This window comes from Ctenopharyngodon idella, chromosome 1, assembly GCF_019924925.1.
Source record: "Ctenopharyngodon idella isolate HZGC_01 chromosome 1, HZGC01, whole genome shotgun sequence".
Classification (NCBI taxonomy): Eukaryota; Metazoa; Chordata; class Actinopteri; order Cypriniformes; family Xenocyprididae; genus Ctenopharyngodon; species Ctenopharyngodon idella.
Window position 1 is genome coordinate 42856134 of NC_067220.1, and position 14356 is coordinate 42870489.

General features: G+C 35.4%; 2 protein-coding genes across 2 annotated transcripts in view; both read left to right on the forward strand.

The window, feature by feature from the left end:
• LOC127513227 (B-cell receptor CD22-like) overlaps window positions 1–2350 on the forward strand; it is a 76590-nt gene extending 74240 nt beyond the window's left edge. Inside the window, exons 8-10 of the mRNA XM_051894889.1 lie at window positions 596–641; window positions 835–1106; window positions 1255–2350. Coding sequence (XP_051750849.1) covers window positions 596–641; window positions 835–1106; window positions 1255–1288 — 352 coding nt within the window. The 3' untranslated portion in view covers window positions 1289–2350. The remainder of the gene's footprint in view (window positions 1–595; window positions 642–834; window positions 1107–1254) is intronic.
• Window positions 1–14356, forward strand: part of LOC127513145 (sialoadhesin-like) — a 152278-nt gene that overhangs the window by 60745 nt on the left and 77177 nt on the right. The gene's annotated exons all lie outside the window — the stretch shown is intronic.

The following is a 14356-nucleotide window of genomic DNA, read 5'->3' on the forward strand; positions in this document are numbered from 1 at the left end:
TTTACATATATTTCATGTAGATCCTCCAATGAACGTCTCAGTGTCCATCAGTCTGTATGGTGAAATAGTGTCAGGAGATTCAGTGACTCTGAACTGCAGCAGTGATTCAAACCCTCCTGCTCTGAACTTCAGCTGGTTTAAGGAGAATGAAACCTCAGCTGTTGGATCTGGACAGAGTTTCAGCATCTCCAGCTTTAGCTCCAGTTTCAGTGGACGCTTCTACTGTGAGGCTCAGAATAAATATGGATCTCAGAGATCAGCGTCTGTTTCTCTCACTGTTAAAGGTATTTTCTATAAACAGACACTCTTTCAGGTTCATCTGTCTCACGTGTGAAATGATCTTCATGATCATCTTGTTTCAGGGGTTCAGAGAGCTGCTCTGCACACAGTTTCTGGGATCGTGGCGGGATGTGGAGGATTGATCTTCATCATCATCATCATCATTGTGTTCATAAAGTGAGTGAATGTTGAGCAGCTCCTGAATTAAATTCTTTTGCAAAATTTGTTGAACTTAAACCACTATAATTTATATTAAATACTTTTTACAATAAATTAAACTTTTCAGTACTTTCTAACAAAAACATTTTTTCTCCAGGAAGAAGAGGAGAGATGGTGGAGCTGACGTTATCAGACAAAATCAGGCAAGTTTGATGATTTATACCTGAAACTACAATGACATGGATATTATATTTAACTAGAAAATACAAATATTGACAGATATTTGACATGAAGACAATCTGGAAAACAATGTTAATGTAACTCACAGTCACATGTGTTTCTGAATGATTGATCTGCTGTTATATCTGTGTGATATTTTATTTGATGAAACTGCAGGAGGATCGCTCTGACAGATCAGCAGAAACGGCTCTGACCAATGACACTGCACTGTATTCACTCGTATCAGCCAATCAGAGGGATGATCTGTATGCCAACATTAAAGCAAAGAAACCCGAACGCTCCGGGAGAAAACAAACAGAAACAGACTCTGGAGATGTTGGAGAGGTTCAGTATGCCAGTGTCCATCACTTCAAGAACAAAGACATGAAGAAGACTGAAGAGAACGACTGTCAGACCATTGAGACGCATCATCCATCTGAAGCCAACAGGTGAGAAACCATTCATCTGAACCCAAATAAAACATGTTCAGTGCGGAATCAGAGCTCTCGTTTTTGTGTTGTTGAGATGTTGGATTGTCATCTGCTGGTGGGACTTTCTGAAATGCCACATTAACATATTTGTATAATTTCTCCTCAGGTCTGAGGACTCGATCTACAGCTCATGCAAGTAAAGAACGTGTGGTTTATCGATGCTGATGGGACACCTGGATTTGAGTCCAGCACAGGTCATGTTCCCATTTCCCTCTTGATTTCACTCACACATTTATGGGACTGTTTTTCTGTTTGGATATGGATGGATTTCGATTTATAATCAGCTCTTTTATTACGATCTGAAATGATTGTCAGTATCACACACACTCACTCTGGACATGAACACACTGATACCTGTAATAGTCAAAGGCCTTTTAGCTCTCGCTTTATACAGTCAATGTAGAACAGATGTTTCTTCTCGTCTCGTCAAACTGTGTGATTTTATTGCTAAATACATTAAAATCTGAACATTATCAGAAAGTCTCATTATGACAGTGTAGCACATTTTACACCCAACTCTCATTACTGTAATGTGCCGGGTATTGTATTTTTCATGTTTTTCATTTCTGTAATACAGTAAAAAATACTTTAAAACTCTTTGTTCACTATGTTAATGAACAAATTTAAATGTATATGAAAGATATGACTGCACACTCACTTGCAGAATGTTTTATTCACCAACGTTTCAGCACAAAGCCTTTGACCTCTGCACTGAACAAATTTAACAAAATTTAAATAATGAGGAGTACATTGTAAAACCATCTTCCAAACCGTGTTTTTGCCTTGCCTTAATAAACTGGTCTGTAATAATTATTTATATTTTAGAGCTGTCAGGACAAGGTTCACAAAACATGTTGATAATGCCAATCTTTACACCAGTTACTACTTTGTCTATTAATAGGCTAGCCAAGTTATAATAATTTCCAGTTACCTGTCAGCTACCTGCTCACATTTTTCAGATCCATATTTATTTTCTTATTGAGAGTTTTGATGTCATTAGTGACATTCGCATAAGGCGGTCACCTGTAATCATGGACACATCGGTAATTACCAAAATAATGTTCCTCTGCACAGTGTTGCCAACTATTTTCAATGGAAAGCAGCTAAAGCCAGCTCAAAAAGTCACTAAATGCCACTAGTGTCAGCATTATGTTCTGTTCAGTGTGTTTTTTCCTGTCAAAATAAATTGACCTAGTTTCCAAGTCTGTGTCAGTTTCATTTTGTTCACCTGGTGTTCATTAATTACCTCATTAATTCCCTCATTTAGTGTGGTTTATATTTTCTCTGTTTTGTTCAGTTCTTTGTCCTGTCTTGTCAATGTTAAGTGGTTGTGTTTTCCCATTATCCTGTGATTCCCCTTCCTGGATTTAATAAAGACTGTTTGTGTTTTGATATTCTCCTGTGTCGTGTTTATACCCAGCCACATATGACAGCTACCCTGATCATGTTCTCTTTACGTGGGTTTTATTCATAAAGCATGAGAGGAGAGCACTGGGATTGTCAGTCGTCTTTTAACGCCGCACACAAACAAACACACACAAGCAGGATGTAACAACTTGCCTCCTTAAACTTTGTAACACTGCTCTCTGGTGGCACGTTTATGTAATAGCATCAATAATCACAGACGTAGTTACTTTAATAGCCTATATGCACCCGCATATACTACAACCCAGCTAACAGGGAACATTCACATAGCTTTGGCAAACGTTCGGGCAAGGTTCTCTCAAAGTTATGAACAAACGTTCTTCCAGTAACATCAATAGAGTGTTTGTTCATCATTATCTGTTCTTCAATAATGTTCTCAAAAGGTTATCACAAAAACATTATTTATACATTGCTTGTAGAAGTTTTTTTTTAAATGCCCTCATAATGTTGGGAGAAAACGTTCTCAGAACAACATTCCTCAATGCAGCATGAAGCATGTCACCATTGTTGAGATTCATGTGCTGATTCTTGATGTCTGTGGGTATCTAAAAAAAAACCCTACAGTTTATTTATAAATCAAAATTCAGCATGTGTGATCTGTTGTTTGTGAATATAATCTATTAATAACAAATAACCACTTTTGGTCAGGGATAAGATGAGTGAATTATTCTATTTTATGATGCTGAATATTTCATCTCCTGATTATCTTTGGTTCTGGGTTTCTTTGCAAGAAATGATGTGTTTTGGTAAACACTGTTACAAAGACCACAACCTCACATAAAAAAGCCAAGAGTCAAACTGTCCAACTAAATGAAACACTGATCACCATAACGGTGACTAAACATTTTCAATAAATTCTCAAATAGAAAGATCTTGAGAGATTTATTGTCTTTTTTTAATCTTCAGTTGATTTCAGGCTGTGTAGCTTTAAGTCAGTTGTAATTGTTTCATTTTCTGAGAGTGTAAGCATGATGTTAAACCAACATCACATTATAACATTGATTCAATGTCATTACCATTGATAACATTGATAACTAATTGTTGTCCTTGAAAACTAAAAAGTAGTGCTTGAAATGTGCTTGAAAGTCCTGGAATTTCATTTTACAGTTTCTCTACGAACTCTGTAAGGAGATTCATGTTAGTTTTGCTTAAAATTTCAATATTATCTTACACAAAATTAGTAAGTTGCCATTATGTATCAGCAAATGTTTCCCAAGCTATGAAATGTTTCCTCACTTCTCTTAGTCATGTTGAGACAGATGTAATGTTTTAAGATAAGGATTTTTTTTTTTTTTTTACTATCATGCAAGAACATTGTATCATAAAAAGAACATTGTTAGGATGATCTTTGATTGTGTGTCCATAGTTTTTTTGTTTTGTTTTTTGTTTTGCACAGTGAAATATTTATGTAAAAATTCTAAAAAGTGTGCAAAAAGTGGTGGTTCAAAACCCAACAACAGAGTATATGCTGCTGGGTAGTGAGAATACAATCCTGATATCCAAAGCAGTCAACCTGAACTGTCCACACACAGTACATGCAAATATGGGAATAGTGTACACAAAAGCTGACCAAAACACGCCTATTTTAAGTGGAGGAACATTTGTGGTGAGGTAAACATAACATACAAGTGAGCAATTCCTGTTATAGTCCATCAAATTGTATTGTTTTTTTTTTTTTTATTTCCATTTATTTGGAAAGGGACAGATACAATAAATATTGATAAAATTGAGACAACAGCCATCCAATGCTAGTATCATAGTGCTTTTAGCTAAAGCTAATTTGCAACACTCATCCGTAGAAAGGGCTTTTATTGACTACAATTACAACAACAATAAAAAAATAAAAAATAAAAAAATAAACATGAATGCAAGTTTGTTATTAAAACCTACAGCAGATTTTAAATGATCAGAGAGCGAAATCCAACTTTTTGCACCTTTCTGTCTGAGCAAAAGATAAGAATACAGAATAAAATTTTACAATTGCTGCTAGAAGCTGCTCTGGTGAATCTGCACCACTGCAATCTCTTGAAAAATTACATAACGGCTGAGGGGAAAAACCATTTAAACATTTGAATACAAGATTTGCATACTGAAAATAAACAAAATCAGCAAAACTCAGAATCTTATTTTACAATGATAATATCTTACTTGCTTCCTATCCAAAATTTTCAAGGCATGATTATAAAGACATTAAATCTGATAAATTACAGACAGGTCAGTCTGAGACCAAATTGTTAATCCATATGATTTGTGAAAATATTGAGTTTAAAAACAACAAAGCATGATCAAAAGTTAAACAATTTCTTATCATAAAGCTAATAAGATTGACCTTGATTGTTTTACAAATCTTTTTAACATGGCTATTAAAATCTGAGAATCTAAATCTTGTATTTTTACAATAAATCATACATATAATTTATAATGTCTCTGCAAGCTCATAAAAGAACATTGTTTTACAGGACAATGTTGACACGACTAAAATGAAAGATGAAAAAACATTATTTTTAACAACCATACATACATACTGTAAAGCAATAAATTTCTATTGATTCATGATTTATAAATGAATCAGTATCATATATAGGACTACATGAAGAAATGTATGTATAATGCAACATGAAGCACATTTATGGCTTTTTAAGACAGACAAAGTTGAGCTTATCCTCACAATTTTTGGGTGTCCAAATATTATTTTCTCTATCCAGAGCTCCACAGCGCAGATTTCCGGCAGGACACTGGAGCTCCCCCTCCACAGACCAGGCTTTATATTGAAGATTATGTCCACTGACCCAGAACCAATGACCAGCCATGAAGCGCAGGCCGATCCACACATAAGCTGTCTGGGATGATGTAGCGTTAATTATCACATCTGCCATAAGCATCCCAGATCTTAGACTCACCAGGTCAATGTAGTTCTGTCTGCAGTAGTCCAGGGCTTCATCCCACGTCTTGTTCTGATGCACCAGAATGGGCTCAAAGACCTGCATACAGTAAAATGGTAGAGTCCACGAGCACAGAGCATTGTGCAGTTTATAATTATCTTTTCTTACAATGCAACACTCTTCAGTGTTCTCGTTTGGTTCCCCAGTGTCCCAATTGTCAATTTTTTCATTCTCACCTCCAGACCAAATCCATTTTTCTGGGTTGTTAGGACTTATGTGCAGTCCAATCCAAAAATATTCATTATTGACTTCTGGATTTGTAGAGAGCAGTTGTGCCTCTTCTGTATTGATGGTGGACAGGTCATCATGGTATTCTCTGCAGTACGTCTGTGCATCTTTCCAGGTCATTGTTTTATTCACAAACAAGTGTTTTCTGTGGAGACTGAAGTTCAGTCCAAAGAGACTCAAAAACAGGAGCAGAGTGACGACAGCCTTCATTTCTAAACAGATGATCTACTCAGCGCAGAGTTTGTGTGATCTCAGTGATGAAGGGGTATTGTTTTATTTCTGTGAGAGACAATAAAAAAACTGGAAGGCACTGACCAACCAGATGGTCAGGCTCTTCAAGTATTTGTGTAGCAAATATCCAAACCAAATGTGCTGGAAATGTTTTTAGACTTTTTACATGGAATGCAAGAATAATGGGGAAACAAACTACAGAAATATAATATAAAATCTAAATATGAAACATAATTTTCAAACATCAAATAATCAAACTACAAGCAATAGCACAAATAAACACAATAGAACAAAGATACAATAAACAGAGCTTTTCAGATCTAACAGTAGTAATACAAATTAGGTACAGAAATTGAATAAAGTAATCAAATGTAATATAACACCTGCATATTCTTTACTGTATAAATTAAATATACACTGTTTGATTCTCCATTGTCTCAGATGGCACTTGTTGCCATCTCACCACCTTTGTGAATGCTCAGCATTAATGCCATGTTCGGAGGGTGAGGCTTTTAGTATTTGAGTAGCAAATGTTCTGTCATGCATGCAGGCCAACCTGCTGATCCATTCAAGCAAATACAAGACTAACAAACTGTGTGACATCCTGATACTTTTAAATCTGGGACCTCATTTATTTGATCTTATCTTATCATTGATCTTAGAGTGCGTGCATGCTAAAATCCTAAAATCCATGCCAACTTTCATATTTAAAAGACAAAGTGAAAAAGTGCTGTATGTCACACAACTTGGGGTTTGTTAGTCTTGTATTTGCTTGAATACATTTGCCTGCATGAAATGTGACATTTGTTACTCAAATACGAAAAGCCTCACACCATATCAGGCTCTAAGCAGATGTACTCATTTTTCCTTGCGACAGAGAGTCAGAGTTGGGCCTACTGCAGGTATTTGGAAATATAAGCAATTCATTCTGCTAACCATTCTCAAGTAGCCTAAAGGATGTTGACTTGTGCTCTTTTATATGTTAAAGGGATAGTTTAACCAAAAATTTTCTCATCATTTACTCACCTTCATGCTGATCCTGTATGAGTTTCTTTCTTCTGTTGAACACAAAAGAAGATATTTTAAAGAATGTCGGCTAGACAGTTGGCTGCGTCCATTGACGTCTATAGTATTTTTTTTTTTCCCTACTGGAAGTCAATGGGTGCCATCAACTTTCTAGTTACCAACATTCTTTAAAATATCTTCTTTTGTGTTCAACAGACGAAAGAAATTCATACATGTTTGGAACCACGTGAGGATTAAGAAATGACAAAATTTTCATTTTTGAGTTAACTATCCCTTTAATGACATTAGTGGGCGTTTATGAGGCGGAGATCTGAAACCACTCAGCTGCGCACAAGATTATCGATTTCACATCTGGAAAACATTTTTTATGCATACTTTTGTTCTCTGAATTACAGGAAGGATGTACTTGAAATATTTGCGAAATGATCATACACTGTAAAAAAGAAATTGTTTCATTACAGATAAATTGTACAGTACAATTTTAAAAATTAGGCTTTTATATAAAAACCACATCTATCAAAAATAAAAACAATTAACCTATAATAACAAATAAACTAGATACTGGATGAGATTCGTGAATCTGCCTACTCAACATTGATTACATTACTGTCAACACATAACCAACATCACCTGACTGCATTTTCTCCTAGATTATTTGATTTTTTTTTTTTTTTTTTTTTTTGACAAATGTGCTTTAAAAACACACAAGCAACCAAAGTAACGTCAAAGTGTCAAGGGTCAAGAACCCAACTAAAGCAAACACTGAACACCACAATGGTGACTTCAAACAAAACCATTATTTTCAATAAATCATCAACATCTAAACCTCTGTTAATTCTCAATAAGAGCTTCTGTAGACGTCTGACAGAAATAAAGTCAGTCTGGTTAGTAATAAGTGAAGCTGGTGATGCTGTTTGTGGAGTTGTTTAATCCTCCTCTGCTGAGATCTTGAGAGATTTACTGTCTTTTATCTTCAGTTGATTTCAAGGCTGAAGTCTGTTGTATTTCTTGTGTTTCTCCTTGTGTCTTCTCTTTTTTCTGTTCTTGTTGTTTCTCTTTCCTTCAGTGATTCTGCTTGTTAACAGCAGGTGTTCATCAGTGTCTGAATTCACGTCAAGTGGACTATATTAGTAAACTAATGTAGGGAATTGTGAATGAGGGTATAAGGTGTGAATTATGACAACACTGATAATTCAGAGTTATGTTGCAGTAGGCTACTTTATCGAAAACAACAAATGTTACCCAGAATGCATTGTTTCTTATGGCATATTACTGTTTTAATGGAAAACAGTATGCTACTGTTTTTTTCACATCACAGTTTTACAGTGCAGATATACGTCACAATATCACTGTACAAAATTGGCCAAATTTCAAGAAGATTGTGCAGTGGTGTTCAAAGGGTTAAAAAAACAAACAAACAAACAATAAAACAGAGTGAAGCGTAATTTAACGGTAATCAACTGTAAATTAATTTACGGCAACAAACTGTACAAAAACAGTAATTTACTGGCAACCCTGCTGCCAGTTGACTGAAATATTAGTGAAAGTTAATAGAAAAAAGTTATGCAAAGTCAATAACTGATAAGTAAATATTAAACTGAAATGTTTTTATGTGTTTTTATGTGTTTTTGCACAAGATGGTATAGGAGTGATCTGTTAAATTAATTAGTTTTGTGGGTCACCATTGTGCTGGAGAGTAGAGCCTGTGCTTCAGTCAATGATGAGCTGAGAAACACTGATGTTATGCTGCATGTTGCTTTATTTAAAGGCAGTAACTGTGTAGTTGCTGAAGCAGCGACGATCACTTTGTTAAGTACTTTAGCACATGCATGTGTGCTAAAAAGTGATCTGCAAAGATTTGAGTTAAAGTCATGTTTTTGATTATTTCACTATTACACATTTAGTGTTTGCAGTTTAGGTTTTATATTAAAAAATATTCCATTTCAGTGGAAGCAATTGGTTTTCCATATGAAATGAGTTACCTTCCATTGTATTATTACAGTAGCATACTGTAAAAAAGGGAAAGCAGTAAATTAACAGTACATTATTGGCAACCACAGCTACCAGTAGATTACCGTTATTTTACAGCACAATTCTTTACAGTGAAATAATTCTTGCATCATTGTGCGTCGTCAGGTCGAGTCTCCTGAGGACGCCTACATGACCCTTGACCCCAAGTCCAGATGTTCTGAATATGACACACTGGATGTGAGTTCTTCTGCTGTTGTTGTAAAGGTGTTACATGAGATCTTATTTGTGATGCATATGTTCACTTCTTCTCTAGAATATGAAGAGATAATGTGACACAGACGAGCCTGAAGATCAGGATTATACATATTATAACCTGGACATATGATTATTATATCTTATATTAATTTAATTTGACAGTTCATTTCAGAAATGACAGTTCAGAAATAGTCATTTCTCTCATTCATTTTTAATGTTGTGCTGCTAAAAATGAGAGAACATCTCAATAGTCAAATACATCAATCTAGTGGATGTTCACGTTGACGCAGCAATGCATACAAACCGTAACTTTATTTTTGTCAAAGGCCTCTACATTCTGACCAAACGTGCCAAATGAAGAAATATAAAAGTAATAAGTAAACAAACCTTTAAATAATGCTACAACATAAAATACAGATTTGTTTTTTTTTTTTTTTTTTTTTTAAGAGGACTGTTATAGTCATTTTCCATTTATTTCCCTGCTTTAACGATATGCATTGGAAAAATTGCTATACAAATAAAAATTAATTGAAACAACATTGTGTTGTATCGCTGTTTGCTTTATTTCAGTCAGTGTGTGAATTATACAGCCAATCTTTAGCGGGTGATTATTTAAAAAAGTTATTTCTATCGGCCGTTTTCGGTGATAAATAGCAGCTGTTTTGTTGATATTCCGCGTGACGCTGACCAAACAGAAATGTTGTTTTTAGGAGGACTGTTGCTATGGTCACGCGAACGCGCCTAAATAACTTTGTTGAGCTTAAAGGGATAGTTCACCCAAAAATGAAAATTGTCATCATTTACTCACCCTCAAGTAGTTCCAAACCTGTATGAATTTCTTTGTTCTGCTGAACACACAAAAAAAAGATATTTGGAAGAATGTCAGTATCCAAACAGATCTCGCTCCCCATTTACTACCATAGTAGGAAAAATAAATACTATGGTAGTCAATGGGGGGCGAGATCTGTTTGGTCTTATAGCTGGTCTCTCAGTTTTGTCAGGCTGGTCTATAGGCTGATTTTAGAGGGGCTTTCAGAGACTAGTTAAGAAATATATTTCCTCATAGTCATTTCTCTCATCATCATTATGTACATGCAGTTACATGTATCTTCCTCTAGATGGCGCGTCAGGTCGGTGAGGCTGTAGAGGTGTGCAGTGACGCGCTGTCCGAGGTGCTGATAAAAAATAAATAAATAAATAATAATAATAATAATAATAATAATAATAAAAAAATAAACATTCATCAACAGTGACGTTTGAGATGCCCAGTAAGCCTATAAGAGTAAACAATAAAAACATCTTATTTTTTAAATAAAATTATTAATGATTTCTAGAGTATATAAGAAGAATATCACTGCAACTTTGTCTTTCATCTCATAGTGTTTTTGCACCATCTTTGCAACCTATAAAGGCCCAATGTGTTATTCTGAAAGAGCTGGTAAAACTGATCAAGAGCTTCTTCTTTTCGTTCAGCACATTGAGCTTCAATTCACACGCCTCATGACATCAAACCCCATAAACACCTACTGTAAGAGCCCGTTTGTCTTTACATTGTGAGAGCCATCTTGAGCTAAATATAGTTAAACACATTCACTAAATTACAGTATAGCTATAGGATTACAGTGAATTATCAGTTATTAAATCATCAAATCTTTTACTCTGTTTATGTGAAATATCTGGTGATTTGTGTTTGTGTTGATGATGTTTAGATGAAGTCAAAGAGAAGCTGTTTCTGTCGAGTACATGTTGTACATTATCTTGCATCAGCATAAGAAAGAAAAAGAGGAAGTACAGATGAACGTCACATTGACTGAGTTTCCATAGTATTTCAGTGAACTCATGAAAATAACGTCTTCAGTTCAGCTCCTCTGTGACTGAATTAATGCATTAATACAGATTCAGAGAGGCTTGATCGACTTCTAGACTGTAAGACATTTAGTCAGTTTAAATCTGCACTAGTGTCATGTGACTGGAAGTGTTTTGAGGAAGTGAAGAGAGACAGGATGTGTGAAAACAGTTAAACTACTGCATACAGATCATACAGTCATTTACACACAAACCCTGCTGATGAAAGTAAGGTAGGACAGATATATTTTACAATGCAAAAACATGTTTTTCTACAGTTTCAATAGAGAGATTATTGAATATGATATATGAAGTACTTGTTTCATATGTATCTCCAGTCATGCGAACACGTGTCAGTCTCACATTTGTGTAATTGTAACAATCATCCTCGTGTCTTCCAGAATGTTTCATCTTTTCTCTCTGATTTCTCTGCTTGTGATTCCTGGTGAGTCTGAACATCATTCATATTTTCACACATACGCTGAAGAAACCTCCATATTTCAGGATGTTTTGTCTGTATTTCTGTATTTATTGACAGTTTAATATAAAGAATGCATGAAGTTCACAGTTCTGCTAAAGTGATACAGACACTTCAATATGAACATCTTTACTCTGTTCTTTCTCAAAGCAAACATCTTTCACATATTCTCTCACAAAGATTTAACAATAGTGAGCTCTACAGAGATGAAGCTTGTGTTTGACATCTGGAGACATTAACTTTTTTCTCATTTGTGCGTCGACACTGACACACTGACACTGCAGAGCGGTAAGAACATTTTTATCATTATTGTTTATGAGTTAAAATAATTCAGTAGTGCTACGACTGATATTTATGAAACTGTTTTAGATGAATGTTGATTTGATGAAGTGATCTGAACTCCAGAAGCTCAATATCTGTTGTAGATTCATGTGTAAATATTGTGTGAAGCTCTTTAGACACACGAGGCCTGACATGAGAAACAGCACCAGTTCACGTCAAGCCTTCAGTGATCCGTGAATTATTCTGAAATCATCATGTGTTTTATCTGTCAAATAGAGTTTGTGATGTTGTATAGAGATGATGCTCATAATGTCATAATCGTCAGTTTTCTGATTGCGGAAGTCAGTATGGTGTCGTCTCTCATAAAGTCTCTTCCTCTGATCGTAGTGATCATGACTGCGGGTGAGTCTTCAGTTTCACTCACTATACAGATATTTGAACAAAAGATGATTGAGCTCTTCACACTTATAAACTGACATCAGTGTTTTACTGTCAGCTAACATAAAAATATTCAGAAGTTAAAATATATTTGTTGTACATTTAAAACACCTGAAAGCCTCTTCATTTCTCATCTCTGTGTTTCAGCGGTTGATGGTCAGCAGGATTGGGGAGTGAATTACAGCCCTTCATATGTTTGTGCATTAAAGGGATCAACAGTGAAAATATCCTGTACTTTAACATATCCTCGTGGTTATGAGATCAGAACAGCCTTCTGGACCAAACATGTTGTAACTGATGGAGAATCACCTGATCTTTGTTCAGACTCAGAAAAAAGAGGAGGGATTCAGTGTTTGAGTGAAGCTAAAGACACTTTCAGCATCACTTTGACGGCTGTAACAGAAGCTGATAAACACGTCTACTACTGCAGATTTACTACAAACATTGATGGTGGAAAATGGACGGGGGTTCCTGGAGTTCAGCTTGACGTCACAGGTAAAACTAGTGAACTCTCAGAAATAGACCACAGAAACACACACACACACACACATCACCCAGTCAACAAATTGAATTCACAGTGATCTAAAAGTGTAACCTCACAGCGCTCTCACTGTGTGCTCATACTACAGTCACAATGTGGGGTCACCCCAGACAGAAATTTTATTGTTCTAGAATGTTCTGAGAACATTGTTATGTTCTTGTAATGTTTTCAGCAGCTATTTTTTGTTACTGGAATGTTCTCCTAAAAGGTAGGATAACATCCTCTAAAAACATTCTAAACATGTTTAGTAATAACATTGATAGAACATTATCCCCTAACATTCTTATAAAGTTTTAGCGGGAAGTTTCCCAGCAGACATTGGACTCCAACATTGTTCAGATGTCAAATTTTGGTTGAAAGTGAAAATCGTGTTGAAGTCAAGCTCCATCGCCATTAAACAACTCCAAAAACAGCATTAGCAGCTTCAATTATTACAAACAAGATGGACTTTATTTTTGTCATATGTGTACAGAAGTTCTTATTGACTTTAAAAGAGGTTTAGATGTTGAAGTTTGATTGAAAGTAATAGTGTGGTTTGTGGTTAGTCTTGTCTTTTTAATTATTGCAAGAACAGCAAGAGAAAATGTATGTTGGCTACTCTGGAGGATTCAATATATATATATATATATATATATATATACAAACTGAGCACAGTAAGTTTTAAACAAGTTCACTGAGACAAACACAAACCTCAAGAGTCAGTGTTTAAATCTCAATGATGGTGACATTCTTCATGCTGCAATGCATTCTGGGTGCATCATATAAAACTCATCAGTGGCTCCCAGAATGCATTGTGGCATGAAGCACGTCATCACTGTTGAGATTCATACGCTGATTCTTGATGTTTGAGTGTGTCTAATTTAATCAGTAGTTCAAAATGTTTAGTGTGTTTGTAAAATCATGCAGATTTTCTTATTAAATCACTGTTGGATCTCATGCTGTAGAAACATGACTATAATCAATAATATGAAATTAACAACATATGATGCATCTGCATTATCAAGTAGCTAATATCATCTGATCACATTTTCTCTTGCTTTTCTTGCCATAACAAACCAGCAGCCAGAGAAAAACTAACATTAAAACATCAAGAGTCAAACTGCCCAACCAAAGCAAATACTGATCACCATAATGGTGACACCAAACCAAAATTATTTTCAATAAATCATCAACATCTAAACCTCTGTTAATCTCAATAGCAACTTTTGTACACATATAACAGAAATAAAGTCAGTCTGGTTAGTAATAAGTGAAGCTGGTAATGCTGTTTGTGGAGTTGTTTAATCAAATCTTCAGAGATTTAATGTCTTTAATCTTCAGTTCATCGAAGGCTGTGGCTGAAGTTAGTTGTAGTTCTTGTTCCTCTGTCCTTCAGTGATTCTGCTCGTTATCAATTAATTATCTCATTTACTCCAACACTGATTCAGAGCCTGTAGTGTGCACACTGAGCAGGGTTCATTTCGTCTGGGCTAACCCATGTGGGGCCTTCATGGAAACTGTGGACAAAAATAGCTGGACCCCAGTTAGACAGCGCAGGTGACACCCA